Source organism: Enhydra lutris, unplaced genomic scaffold (assembly GCF_002288905.1).
Source record: "Enhydra lutris kenyoni isolate GAN:26980312 unplaced genomic scaffold, ASM228890v2 scaffoldscaffold66, whole genome shotgun sequence".
In the NCBI taxonomy this organism is placed as follows: Eukaryota; Metazoa; Chordata; class Mammalia; order Carnivora; family Mustelidae; genus Enhydra; species Enhydra lutris.
Window position 1 is genome coordinate 8,920,981 of NW_019154150.1, and position 13,297 is coordinate 8,934,277.

At 39.5% G+C, this 13,297-nt stretch overlaps 1 protein-coding gene across 1 annotated transcript in view; it reads left to right on the plus strand.

The window, feature by feature from the left end:
* Positions 1-1,154: 1,154 nt before the first annotated feature.
* LOC111159063 (cAMP regulated phosphoprotein 21) overlaps positions 1,155-13,297 on the plus strand; it is a 111,474-nt gene continuing 99,331 nt past the window's right edge. The window contains exons 1-8 of the mRNA XM_022521443.1: positions 1,155-1,454; positions 3,218-3,384; positions 4,418-4,459; positions 5,228-5,314; positions 9,311-9,455; positions 10,921-10,999; positions 11,650-11,709; positions 12,437-12,577. Of these exons, the coding sequence (XP_022377151.1) occupies positions 3,256-3,384; positions 4,418-4,459; positions 5,228-5,314; positions 9,311-9,455; positions 10,921-10,999; positions 11,650-11,709; positions 12,437-12,577 (683 nt within the window). The 5' untranslated portion in view covers positions 1,155-1,454; positions 3,218-3,255. The remainder of the gene's footprint in view (positions 1,455-3,217; positions 3,385-4,417; positions 4,460-5,227; positions 5,315-9,310; positions 9,456-10,920; positions 11,000-11,649; positions 11,710-12,436; positions 12,578-13,297) is intronic.

Sequence of the window (13,297 nt, forward strand, 5' to 3'; positions counted from 1 at the left end):
ATGTTCGCTTGGCTCTCGTAGATAGCTATATAATGTCTAACAACCAAAGAAACGTGTTGTAAAGCCAAACTGGCCATTCTGATGACACATGAATAAGGCTAGAAATTATCGACTGTCTTCGTGATCGCATTTTCAACAGTTGTTTCTCCCTTGCACAACAAATGGTGTTGTAATCCAATATGTTGTTAATATAGCCACAGCAAAATCCGTCGAGGAGCCGGCTGTGCTCATTTAAACTTGGGAGGGGGGCAGCGAGGGTGAGGCAGGGAGTGTTTTTCAACTTCAGACAAAATAACTGAGATGCATTTAGCATTTGCAAAGATGGGTGTGTGCTGGGAGAGGTGTGCATGCCGCTGGATTTAGCAGGTGTGCCCCAGAGTTGCAGCAGAAGGGAGAGACACCGCTTGGTTTTGGCAAATATTAGGAATCCGTCTCTGTGTTTGCATTCAAGCTGTCTTTGCCGCTGCTCCTGTAGGAGTTGTGAGAAAACGAAAGTGCACATTATAGCGTGGATTGTTTTCAACCGGCTCAAAGTTTGCAAATCTGTTGAATCCCTCTGACAGTCTTTCTGTGCTGTCAAGCAGAATGCCCAGCTGGTGGAGGCAATCCTGATGGGGAAGGAGAGGAATGGGGAGACCGTGTTCACTGCCCAAGGAGAATATTAGGAATTCTTTCCAAACTGTAAGCGGGGAGGAGAGAGCTCTTTCAGCCATGCCGTTGTGAAAGTTTCCTTTATCCCTTTTTCTTTTTCCACTTTCATAGATAATGCCCATTAAATCAAAAATTTTAAATACGCTTCATTAGGATAACTTTCCTAAAGAAAGGAGTCTCGGAAACAGCATTAAAGTATATTATATTAACCTATAATTAAAACAAAGTCTTTGGTTAAAAAGGAGGCAAGACTTTTAGCTCATAGGTGATCTGGATTCTCACGGAGGCAAACACACAGGCTTGGTTCTTTTTTTTTTTTTCTTCCTTTTTTTTAATATAAAGTGCAAGATTTCACTAAAAAAGGTTAAAATTGAAGTGAGTAATCTTCGGTGCATAATACAATTGTTAATTTTAGCTCCCTGCGTGGGTGCCGCTCTGACTTGAACAGCCGGGCTGTAGCCTTCATTAGAGAAGAAGCAGGCAGCCCGAGACAGGTGGGGCTGGATCAAGCTGTGAACGTGATTTGCTGGAAGCTGGTCATTAGTGTTAGAAATCTGGTCTTATTTATTTGGTCCTTCACCCTACCATGACTATTCAATTATTATTATTGACTTTTCATCTTTTTTCAGGTTGACGATGTGTCAAACCGTGTAAGGGAATCGCATGGAGATGGGCATTCCGAACTGTTAATGGGGACATGGGACTCCAGTTGTCTCTGATCACTTGTGTGGATTTTCCTGGTGTAGAACGACAGAAGCCGCTAGTAAGTCGCCAAGACCTACGGCAGGAATTCTGCACGAAAGGTAAAGGCCTTGTTGTCCAGCTGTCATCTCGTCTATATTTTGTTATCCTAAAAATGTGCCTGTTCGCCTAGAAGAGGTCATTTAGTGTAACCAAAAAAGACAGGATCTAGAGCAGGGACTCAATTGGCTTGCAGTTTATAAAATTAGAGCTCAATTTGTTCATTCCATTTTAAATCTAGTCACAATCTGCTTTTCTGTTGAAATGCTTTGAAGACCGAGTTAGGATAACAGAAGTCCATCTCCTCCCCCTGCCCAGTATCTTGAGAAACAAGCTGTTTGCCATGAGAAACGGAACCGTTGTTAAGGACACACATAACCCTCCCAGGGTCACTGAAATATGAGGAACCTATCTGAATACACTGGATGGATATCCTCAAATCTCCCCAAACTTAAAAGTAGTGCTCACCAGCAACTCACAGACTCAATGCACCATTCTTTAGAAAACTCTTCCTTTTACACTCCCATAATCCTTTGCCAAGTAAGCCTGTGTTTTTTAAAGATACCATTAGATACCATCTGTTCTGTCATGGTAGATCTTAGCAAATTTACAACAGAAATCGCCGTGGTTTAGATTTTTCTCATGCCTCCCCATATCCGGTTGGAAATAAAGTTACTGAATTAGTAAATGGTAATAAAACACTCCCAAAGAAACTTATCCCTGACTTGTCCAGTAATCATTACCATTTGATTGACTGGGAAGAGGGCAGTCATCGGTTGGGAATTTTCTGTGGAAGAACTGACTTTCTAGGTCACACTGTGTTTCTTTTTCTTCTTCCTTCTTTCATTCTTTCTGTATTTCTTTCCTTTCTCCCCCCCCCCTTTTCCCCCCCCCCCTTTAAAAAAAAAAAAAAAAACTGAGGAGGAAGTAAATGCTAAATTATTCATGAACCTCATTTGACAGCATATCAGAAGGGGAAGTGTCAGGGGTTGTATGGAGGTAGGGAGAAAAAAAAAATAATAACAGGCTTTAACTTTGAAAAGCCATTTCCAGCGTCTGTGTCATAGTGTACTGTGTGGGTCTGGAGCAGCGGGTTTCGGTGGCTATAGCTTTATTAGAGCTGCCTGCCAGAGACTGCCTTCCCAGGGTCTGTGTAACACCAGCAACTGCGAGGAGCTCTGGAGAGCACTCTTGCTTTTAATAATGTAGCTGTCAGTTTGAAGCCTGGAAATGTTGGCCCTGAAAGGTTTATTGCCAAATTTAGATCTTATATTTATACTGAATTATTAGCTCTTAAATTGATTTTTGCCCCTACTTGTAGAGTACATGGTACTCCTTATGCCTTAGGAGAGCATGTCTGTGGGTTGAAACTTGCAGATAATTTTTGAATCATCTCAGACACACTGCAGAACACCAGTCCCCCCTCTTGCCTCAGCAGTGGAGGGTCATCTCTCCAGGAGTTGGAGCAGTGCTCTCTTTTTCTTCTTCTTCCCCTTTATGCCGGGGCTTAGGGACCGGTGGACACGTGGGAGTTCTGTGTCTCCGTTTAAGATCTGTGGATCCATTTCGATGGCAAGGTGTATTGGCGAGAGTGCGTGTATGGGTGCGGAGGGGGTGTGGATGAGGCGACTGATTCTGCCTCGTGCGTTTGCCTCCCGTTCGGGATTTGATCTGGCTTTCTTATTCGCCTTTCCTGTAAAATTGGCAGAGATGCCAGAGTTGCTCGTTTGAATTTGAATACAAAGGGAGAAATGAAATACCGTGAAAATAATTGGAAGTGCTTCACCGTGCACTGACTTTACGTTCTGACTTCTTAACCTTGCAGGGCATCACACCTTGTTATTTTAATTTGCGTCTGGGAGAATGTCTGAGCCAGGAGACCTGAGTCAGGCAGTAGTGGAGGAGGGCGGGACGGAGCAGGAATCGGCCACTCCAGAGAACGGGATTGTGAAATCGGAGAGTCTGGATGAAGAGGAGAAGCTGGAACTGCAGGTGAGCTTGGAAAGCTTGTCTGCTGCCCTAGCTCGCACCTTGGGCACCATTCCTCTCTTTCATATGCAGAATACTTTGAACGTTGGTTTTCTTTCTTTCTTTCTTTCTTTTTTTTTTTTTTCCCATTTAAGAGTTTGACTAGTAAATGAATAGGAAATCCATAAAGCCACTCCTCTTCTTTTCTAATTCTTAATCACTTTTTTTCCTGACCAAAAGAGGCTCTAAAATCCCTTGGAGATGAACAAAATCACCAGAGATCATGTTTAATGACTGAATTTGTGCACAGCATCTCCAGAGTGATTTCCAGACCACCTCAAGGAGCTTGTGAAGCTTTTCTCCCAGAGGCAGCTTTAGGCTAGCTGAGTTTTAAAAATGGATTTGCTATTCCAGGGAAAGCTGAAGACCCAGCTCAGGACAGACAAAGAAAAATCAAAGACCTGAGCTCTGTGGACCTCTGAGGGCAGGCAAAGGTTCAATTCATATTAGAACAGACCTAAGCCCTAGAATTCACAGCCAGAAAGAGAGAGAAAAAGAGAGACAGAGACAGAGAAAACCCCAGAGAAGGGCAGGGGAGGGAATTGGGGGTGATTGATGGTACCAAAAAGGTGATATGATTAAATACACCATGATTTATGAGAGCAAGAGATTTGGGAGAGGGAAAACAAACTGTACTTGCAAATAGCCTGTATTGATTTTCTTTGAACCAAACTACAAAAGCGTTAACTCTTTATATTCCAGTGAACAAAGGCAGATAACCACATAATGGCCAAAGCCTTCAAGGTCAACTTCCCTGCCTCCCCCCTTCTCCCATAGCTGCTATAAGGAAAAGGAGCTAAGAGTTAGAAGGTCAAAAGTTTGGGGGAGCGAGGGAAGGGGAACTTTTCTCCAATGGTTGTAATACCTTCTTGTTTCTATTGATTTCTGGACTCTAGTAACACTTCCTCTCTCTCTCTTTCACCCTCTCCCCCTGGTTGTTGGTTTACTGTTTGTTTGTTTGTTTGTTTGTTTGTTTTGCTTTCTTTCTAACATACAGAGGCGGCTGGCAGCTCAGAATCAAGAAAGAAGAAAATCCAAGGTAGGGTTCTGGAGATTCCACATTGATCTGCTAACATGGATATCAGTAGCATACTTCCCATTGGGGTTAGAAGATTTGTCACCAATTCAAATGGTCCTGTGTGGATCTTGGCTCTACTGGTCCTTCCCCTTTTAATGGGGTCTTGTTGACACTTCTTGTCTTTCTCGCTCTGTATGTTTGAGCTAGAGCATTTAGGGTTCACATAGCCACAAATTTATGTACCTGATCCTGTTTTCAGAACTGCAGATTTGACGGTGCTTTACAAAATGAGTAGCCGCTTGTCTTGCTTTCATTTTAAATAAAATCTGGGGTAGATGTGTTAGTCTCGCCAGTTGATTTCTCCCTTGAAGTAAACAGGTGCTGGTGTTTAGGTCCCTTTCCTCATCCTAAACATCTTTTCAGTTGGATCCCTCCCAAACTCAGTTTTGGTAGAAATTAATTTGTGTCATCTTTTTCTCCTTACATTTTCAGAAAATGGCAGCAATTCCTTCTTTGTACGTTTCCGACGGGATGGGCAGAGTTTGCTCAAAGTGCCCCTTAAGTCCACACATTCACACTCTCCTCTGCCTGCATCCCCACCCACGCAGGGCTCTGAATCTTGGAGCCAGTGTAGACAGACAGCACTGAACAGCCAATATGAAGTTCTCTTCTAGGAGGGATCCGGGTTTGGGAATGTCCTGGGCAGGTGGAGAGGAGTTGACAGCCAGAGAATGTTTTCTGTTTGTTGTCTTTATTTTCCTTGCATTGCCTTTTCTTTCCCCTCCCCAGTCAGGAGCAGGAAAAGGTAAACTGACTCGCAGTCTTGCTGTCTGTGAAGAATCTGCTAGACCAGGAGGTGAAAGTCTTCAGGATCAGGTATATACCCCCTGTCATTTTCCTTAACTGCATGAACGGGATCTGTCTTTGTGTGCATGAGTAGAAATCCGGCATTATACAGTGTTTTGGGGGAGAAAAAAAATAAGCAAAGAAAGACGTAGTTTTTTGGCTTCATCCCCTGCTTACGAGACGTCCTAAACTAGCTTAACAGTTTGTCACAGAGTATTACGTTTGTTTTTTTCCAGACTCTCTGAAAACTGCAAATGGAAAGGAATTCAAAAGAATTTAGATAAAAAACTTAAAAAGCGAGCACAGTAGTGCTGCATTTCCTCAAAGGCTCTCTCTTGCTAAGACTGAACCAAATATAGTTCTAAGTACCCCGTCTCCTTCCTTATTGGAGATTCTTACCTCTCACTTCCCCAAAATGCACTTGCCTATAAGAAACACAACTCTTGGCTCTTAACGAAACTTTGGAAGTAGTGAATAAGGTGCATTGAGCTTTGTAGACTTATCTTTATGGCCTTTGGTCGAGATTCTGAATACTGAAAAATTGTCCAGAAATGAATCTGAGGTGATGGTGAATTTCATATTATTCAATTTATATGAATTTAATATTATTATATATCGCTGTGGATCCTTCCACTTATTTTTGCTCTCAGCAAGACTACTAGGGTCTGAAAAATCCAAATTCTGACAAAATCCTCCCGTGACCAACTGGGGACTTCATATCATATTTATTTTTGTTTGCCTTTTAGGCATTGTATTCACTTTTATAAAAATAGTCTAGCCGCTGAAATTTTCCTTATTTTATCAGAGGCTGAGAGAAGTCAAGACAAAAGTAAAATGATTTATCTGAGCCCAGGGGAGAGAAAATTGATCAAGATATTATTTTTGTTTGGGCTTGTTTGCTTTCCTCTTTTTACTTTAATTGAAATACTCTAAATTCTCCTCATGGAGGCAGAGAGCATTGAGAGCACTTTCTTTAAAAGGACCAAAAATAAATACCTTATAGATTTTGTCCTATGAGTATTTTTTTTTCCCTAGCTTCATTTTCTTATTGTGCCACTCATGTCGTAAGGCATGGACAGGCTATCTTTCTCTATCCATCACTATGTTTCATACACAAGCTTTATTTTCCTTGGGCTCTGAGAAATGTGTGGCTTTTCTTCAGCATTTTATTTGTGCTTCTATTTTTAATGGAGATGGAAAAGGGGGACAAATGCGACTCTCATGGCTTGTATTATTAAATGTCGATTGATGGCTTATAATGTACTATACAGGATATATGTTAACTCTGCGGAATGACAGACTCTGGGAGACGTCATGCCCCAGTTGTCCCCCACTCCTAATACCAGGCAGAGGAGGACAGCCTTTATAGACTTAATCTGCTTTTCATCCCATTTGACAAGGTACCAGGAGGAAATTTTTTAAGAGGTCATCTGTATCATAGTGCCCGTCCTGGACCTAAGTAGTTTCTCCATACAATTGGTGCAGAGAAATAAGATGCAGTTGGTGCTTTGTTCCTGCTGCTTTCACGCTCAGTGACCAAGACTAGCTGTGTAGGAGAGGATTAGAACTTGCGCTCCTCTCTTTGGACTGGCTGAGGGGTGGTGGGACCAGGCGGCCGATAGAAAATACCCAGGCACACATATTAGCGAGTGGGCATGCGACTTGTTAGAGAATAAAGAAGCAGACCTTTGAGCATATATGCAATGCCTTCATTAGGTACCACGGGCACTTACAAATGTGGGAACTGAATCCCAGAGAACCCTGGCAGAAGGATACAGTATATGGATTGTATTGCTTCCGTAATATTTGTATATTCACAGTATTTGAAAACTGCCTTCATTTTCCTGTGTGGGAAAAACTCTTGCTACCTGTATTACTTGATCTCAGACCCATAGCTGATGGTTCAGTCTGTCCTTCAGTTAAAGGAGTTTTGCTTTTCTAATGTTATACTATTTACCTACCAGTGTACTACTGTGACTTGAATCATTCTTTTATTGTTGTTGGATATAAACTTATCCTGTACCAATGTATTTATTAACACTTGTATTTTATTATTGAGCATATCAATAAAAATATTAAAAAATAACAGATTGTTTTTTACCAACTCTATAGCACTTTTGTGTGTTCTTTCAGCACCATAATGTATATTTATGTATAGAAAAGATAGGTATTTTTCTGAGAATAGTAAATGTCCACACATGGCGTGAGTTTGTACTTTTTTTTTTTTTTTTTCTGGTGGAAGATGTCTTTTAGCCTCTGCTCTTATATTTCTGCTGCAAGCCTCTTTGATTGTAGATTCAAACTGACAGAGGCTGGGTGATGCAAGAGGTTTTGAAGAAGCAATGAGACCACTCCGATGGGCTGGTGCCCTCAGTTTCCCCTCCTCATCAACTGCTGAATTGATTCTCCTCCCCCGCCCCCCCAACTGTATTCTCTGAACCAGAAATGCTGCAGCGGTCTCCTTAGCAAAAGCAGAAAAAAATCAAAACCTTAGAGTCTGCCCGAACCTTTGCAGACTAAAGACATTTCTGTCCCAAATCACATGACCAAAGAACCTATAGTCAAGTTACACCGTTTTACGTATTTTGCGTAAGTGCGTCCCCAGCATAAACACGTGGATGTCAGGAAATCTGGCAAGGATAAATATTTGTCATGAGAACATGCTTTATCTTGTCCTTTCTATCATATGTCTTTCCAGCCCTGGTGCCTTTTTATTCCAGCCTGGAGTTCACAACGGAGCCCCTCCTAAAAAACAAACTTGGTTTCTGGGGACCTGTGTGATGCTTGTTAGATTAGCCATGTTTACCAAGAACCCTAAAAATCCTAGGATGGCCATATTTGAGGAGGGATGTTCAGGCATTGCTTTAGTCACATGTATAGGAGACTTAGTTGAGTTTTTAGTGAGAAACACTATTAGTCATTGGGAATTTTTTTTAACATCATAAATTTTAATGTCACTAGTAGAAAAAAGCTTTCCCATCAAATGATCTCTTACATAAGAGAAAGCAGGCTTAATGGCTTAACGTCAGTTCATTTGTCATAGTTTTTAATCATAGCATAGGTTTTTTTCATAAAACTTCTTTAAAAATACGATTTGGTTCATTCTTCTTCAAAACAGTGAACATACTATCAACCACATGGCTGATATGTGAATTAAAACAAAATAATCTATCTCCAGTGCAAAATAAATAAATACAAAAATGGATCCAGTGCCAATACTGTAAATAGTCAGTAGCGAACCAAAGCATCAGTTCAAGACAATTTTACATTTTGGAAAGAATTGCCTGATAAAAAATTAAAATAATATTAAATATTTATATGTAATTGATGGGAAATATAGTTTTGCTTTCTGAAAGACAGTGCTGATTCTAACCATACATTATGATGACTTACTGATGGAGTTTGTGAACAAGGTGTGATAATCATCCATACCTGGGATTCCTGCATTTAGATAGCTTGGTTTCTCTTAATAGTAGAAATTATTGTTGATGTGGTTCTAAAACAGACTTTTTATTGTAAATTGGCTATTAAGGCCTTTATGTCTGTTCTATCTGTAATTATGATTCGTAATACCTGTCTGTCTATGTTTGTGCAGATTTCTCCTTATAAGGAATTATAGAAAAGAACTCAGAAGGCTTTTTTTTTTTCTTTTTTTGAGACATGGCAGTGGCTGTGACGCAAACTTACTGATAAGGAAATGTTTCCTAAGTGTTTAAAAATAAACCTGTAGAGAAAATAAGAGGTATGATCTAGTGGAAAGTAACTTGCTTAATGTTAATATTCATGAAGCCAAGTTTTAGTACTAGATGTTTCTCATGACCTCCCATTGACTTCTGAGGTTTAATTCACCTTAAAGGGCAATTATTTTTCTGACAGGTTTAATTTTTTTTTTTTTAACCATTTAAGAAAAGAAAAAAATCTGCTCCTGGCTTTCATTTTCCTGTACTTAATAACCTCTATGCAAAATGGAAACCAGACAGAGATTCTTAAATCTGGCCCTAAATTATTATATTTTTTCCCCAACAGGAATCAATTCATTTACAGCTTTCCAGTTTTCCCAGCCTGCAAGAGGATGATAAATCTAGGAAAGATGACTCAGAAAGAGAAAAAGAAAAGGATAAAAACAAAGATAAAACCTCTGAAAAACCCAAGATCAGAATGTTATCAAAAGGTGAATGTAAACATGTTTCCTTAACTTACTGAATTTGGACAGATAAATAGTCACACAGTACATCCTAGATTTACACACATATTCACCGGACACCAAACTCTGCATATACTTCTATATGTGTATGTGTGTGTGTGTGTGTAAAAGATGTTAACTCTATTTCCTTTCTGTTCATGCTGTCATTATTTGTGTATCCAGAAAGGTTAATTTTAGGATCACTAATCTCTTTGGATTTTCATTCAGGTCTTCAGTTTTCAATGATAAATTTGTACAAACGACTGAGTATAAATCTGCTTTTAATTCAGGTTTATTAGTCCCATTAACTTGGGCTGATGAACAGTAATGATACCCAGTTTTATATCTTAACTTCTATGTTTCTCTTAAAAGACAGACAGTAGATTAGCAATTCACAGCTGATAAGTGATGTCGTCCTCAAAGCCCAGATGTATATACATCAGTGTCAATGGAGTATGTGATTAACATTGTATCTGCCACAAACGGATTTGGTCTCCACAACCCACAGAACCACCACATCATGTCTCACCTGAAAAATATACACTTCTACTCCAATAAAATTTTTCCAAGGGGAAAAAAAGAAGCTATATCTTCTAAAACCCGAAGCCCGTAGTCCAGACTTTTCCAATTGTGGCCATACATACAAATGTACAATTGTACAGTTGTACAAAAATAAAACCAAAAGAAAAAAAAAGGTAACAAGTGTTAAAACAAAACTAAGTTAAGTTGAAAGGAGGAATACTATGAATAAATAGCATTGCAGTAGACATTTTTTTTTTAAATATTTGAGAAAGAACAGGGCATCCAATCAGCTGGGGAATGATGACTGCTTATATTACGCTCTGTAACCATGTTTTCTGCTTATAATGATTATCTCTGCTACTGAATGTCTAAAACCCAAGGTGTGACGGGAGTAAAGAAGTGCAGATTCCTAAGATGGCTTTAGAAATTAAGCTTTAGCCAGCATCAGAAGATGTGAAAGACTCGGAAATGTTTAGTGCCCTCCTGTGTTTTGTACTGATGAATATTTAGACAGTCTTGTCACAGAACTTTCATTTTTTGCCTTCTCTGTTTTAAGAGAAAAAGGGTTTCCTGGAATCTCAAACTCTTGAGAGCTCTCTCTGTGGGTTGGTAGGACCTGTCATGTGGAGGCCCGGCCTTGCTGATTGACAGCAGGGCATGGACACGTGACATTCCACCCCACCCACCTCCTACCCGACCATGCCCACATCCCCTTCTGTGACAGCTGGATCTTTCCACATTCAGGATCTACTGGGTTCCTCCATCTCGAATCTGGTTTTCATTCCGGTGTTACACTGCCAATTCGCTATTTTTGAAACATGTACCTTCATGCCAATAGCTTCACCTAAAATTTACCCAGCAAGAGGGAAACCTTTTCCACCCTACTTCCCCACCTGCATTCCTGACCATCCCCTCCTGCTATCTGTTTCAGATTGCAGCCAAGAGTACACGGATTCTACTGGCATAGACTTGCATGAGTTTCTGATTAACACTTTAAAGAATAATTCCAGGTAAATTATTAAATAAACCTCGTATTTTTAGAAGAGTCACGTAGAATACTGCAAAGTCATGAGTCCGAGCACGTCTAAGTATAGAGTTGTACATTGAAGGCACCTTTTCTAATATCTTAAACTATCTCTTACGTATATATAGTAGTTTGCATGTTTACTGTGTATAGATAGTCTTAGTTCCTGGGTAGTCACCCGATGAATAAATTACAGTTTGCAGGGCTTGGTTTCCTGGTCACAAAGAGATACTGATTAAGGGGAGAAAGATAGAGAATGAGAGTCAATGTCAAATAAACCGATCATTCTCTACTGCAGTTCTCTATTTACTGGGGCTTGACTTTGCTCCAGTTTCTTATTAATTTAAAATAAACAATGCATTCGATATGTCTGATGAGCTTGACACCTATGTATCTTAATTAACATTAAAACCGCAGAAATTTCAACGTTACAAAATACTTAATAAATGAGATGAGAAGTAATCTTCAGTAGAAAGAAACCACGTGCATATGGACAGCATCCTCTAGAGAAGAGTTAGGTAAAGATGTTTCATCACATACACTTAATCAATCTTTTTCAGGCGTGCAAATGAACTCTTTAGGTCTTTGGGGGTGGCAAGTGCCTCAACCTTTTTCATTTTAACATTTATTTTGCAGGGACAGGATGATACTCTTGAAAATGGAGCAGGAAATTATTGATTTCATTGGTGACAACAAGTATGTTATACTGCAGTGCTGATTAATTTATACGATGTGACTTAATTTGGTATTTGGGTTTAATTATTCATTCTGGAAAGATTTAGGGATAGATAAAACATTATTTAATATGTTTGCCGATTTGTTAAATGGAGACGCTATTAGGATTAGAAGCTATATATTGATGGGAATTGTTGCTTGGACCATGTGTGCTCCTGCTTGTTAAATTCCTGACAAAATGGCTATAAACAGGGGGCCGCTGATTAGCATAGAGTAGCTGTGACAAGAAGCAACCCTTTTCATTTTTATTATAGTTTTTTAATGGGCTCCAGCTGGCTGCAGTCAGTTATGCCTGGTCATAATTATGCTGCTTTCAGTGTAAACCGTGTAATGACACATCTCTAGATAGACATCTGCAGTCACATACTATGTCATATCATTTGTCCCAAGCCTAGCTCCGTTGATAAGGTATCATGGACTACAACAGGATATTCTCCAACAGACATTAAGTTCTCTTTGCTGTGAGAAATGTGCAACTGGGAAACAAAGATACTTAGTGTAGCTTAATCGATAAATCCATCATAAGTGGAAAATTGTCTAGAAATGAGGACATGACGTGTGATGGCACAGATGAGCTAAGCTTCATGGTTTGGATGACAAAGGAATGGGTTTGTGTGCATACCTATAGACGGTCCTACAGGCCAGAAACGCAAATGCTGATTGCACTGTTTCTTGTATTCCTTTCCAGTAATCATTATAAAAAGTTCCCTCAGATGTCATCCTATCAGAGGATGCTTGTCCATCGGGTGGCGGCTTACTTTGGGCTGGATCACAATGTGGATCAAACAGGGAAATCTGTTATCATCAACAAGACCAGCAACACAAGAATGTAAGCCCATCACCGTATTTCTTTAGCATTTTCTTTTTCTCTTATGGATTCATTTATGAGAGCATGTTATAAAATTCAAAGTACATGACATTTAAAATGTGCAGTGTTATTTATCTCTTGCACTTATCAGCTGTGTGTGGCATTTATCTGCAGAAGATTATCTGAAGACCAGGAAAGTTTATAAAATCTGGGCCGTAAAGTGGGTTTATTCCTGGATCTCTTACATAGCTCCTTAATTTTCTAGCTACATAATTTTCTTTCCTCCATCAATACTGTAGGTGATTACAGAAAAAAGCATGGGACATTTTATGTCAAAGTATAACTCAAATTAAAAAAACAGACATCTGAAAACAGCAATGACATATACAGGATAATTATCCTTTTCTTTTCTTTTTCTAGTTTGTAGAGCTCTGTCTTACTGTGGTTTCTAGAGTAACAAAGAGCTCTGCACCCAGAGACAGAAATCCTGGTCCTTAAGTCCCAATTCTTTTACTTACTCTCTGTGTGACTTGAAACAAGTCAGTTAAAATCTGCTTTTTCGGTTTTGTTTTGTTGTTGTTGTTTTACCTGTAAAAGGAGAATTTTGAGTTAGATATCTAAGTTCTAGCTCTAAAAAGAAGATGTTTATTTGTTTTTGCTCCTTAAAATGATTGTTTGCTTCTATCTTATTATCTTTTCACGTCCTGATGAGTCACCAAAAGCAAATGAGAGGTCATTTGC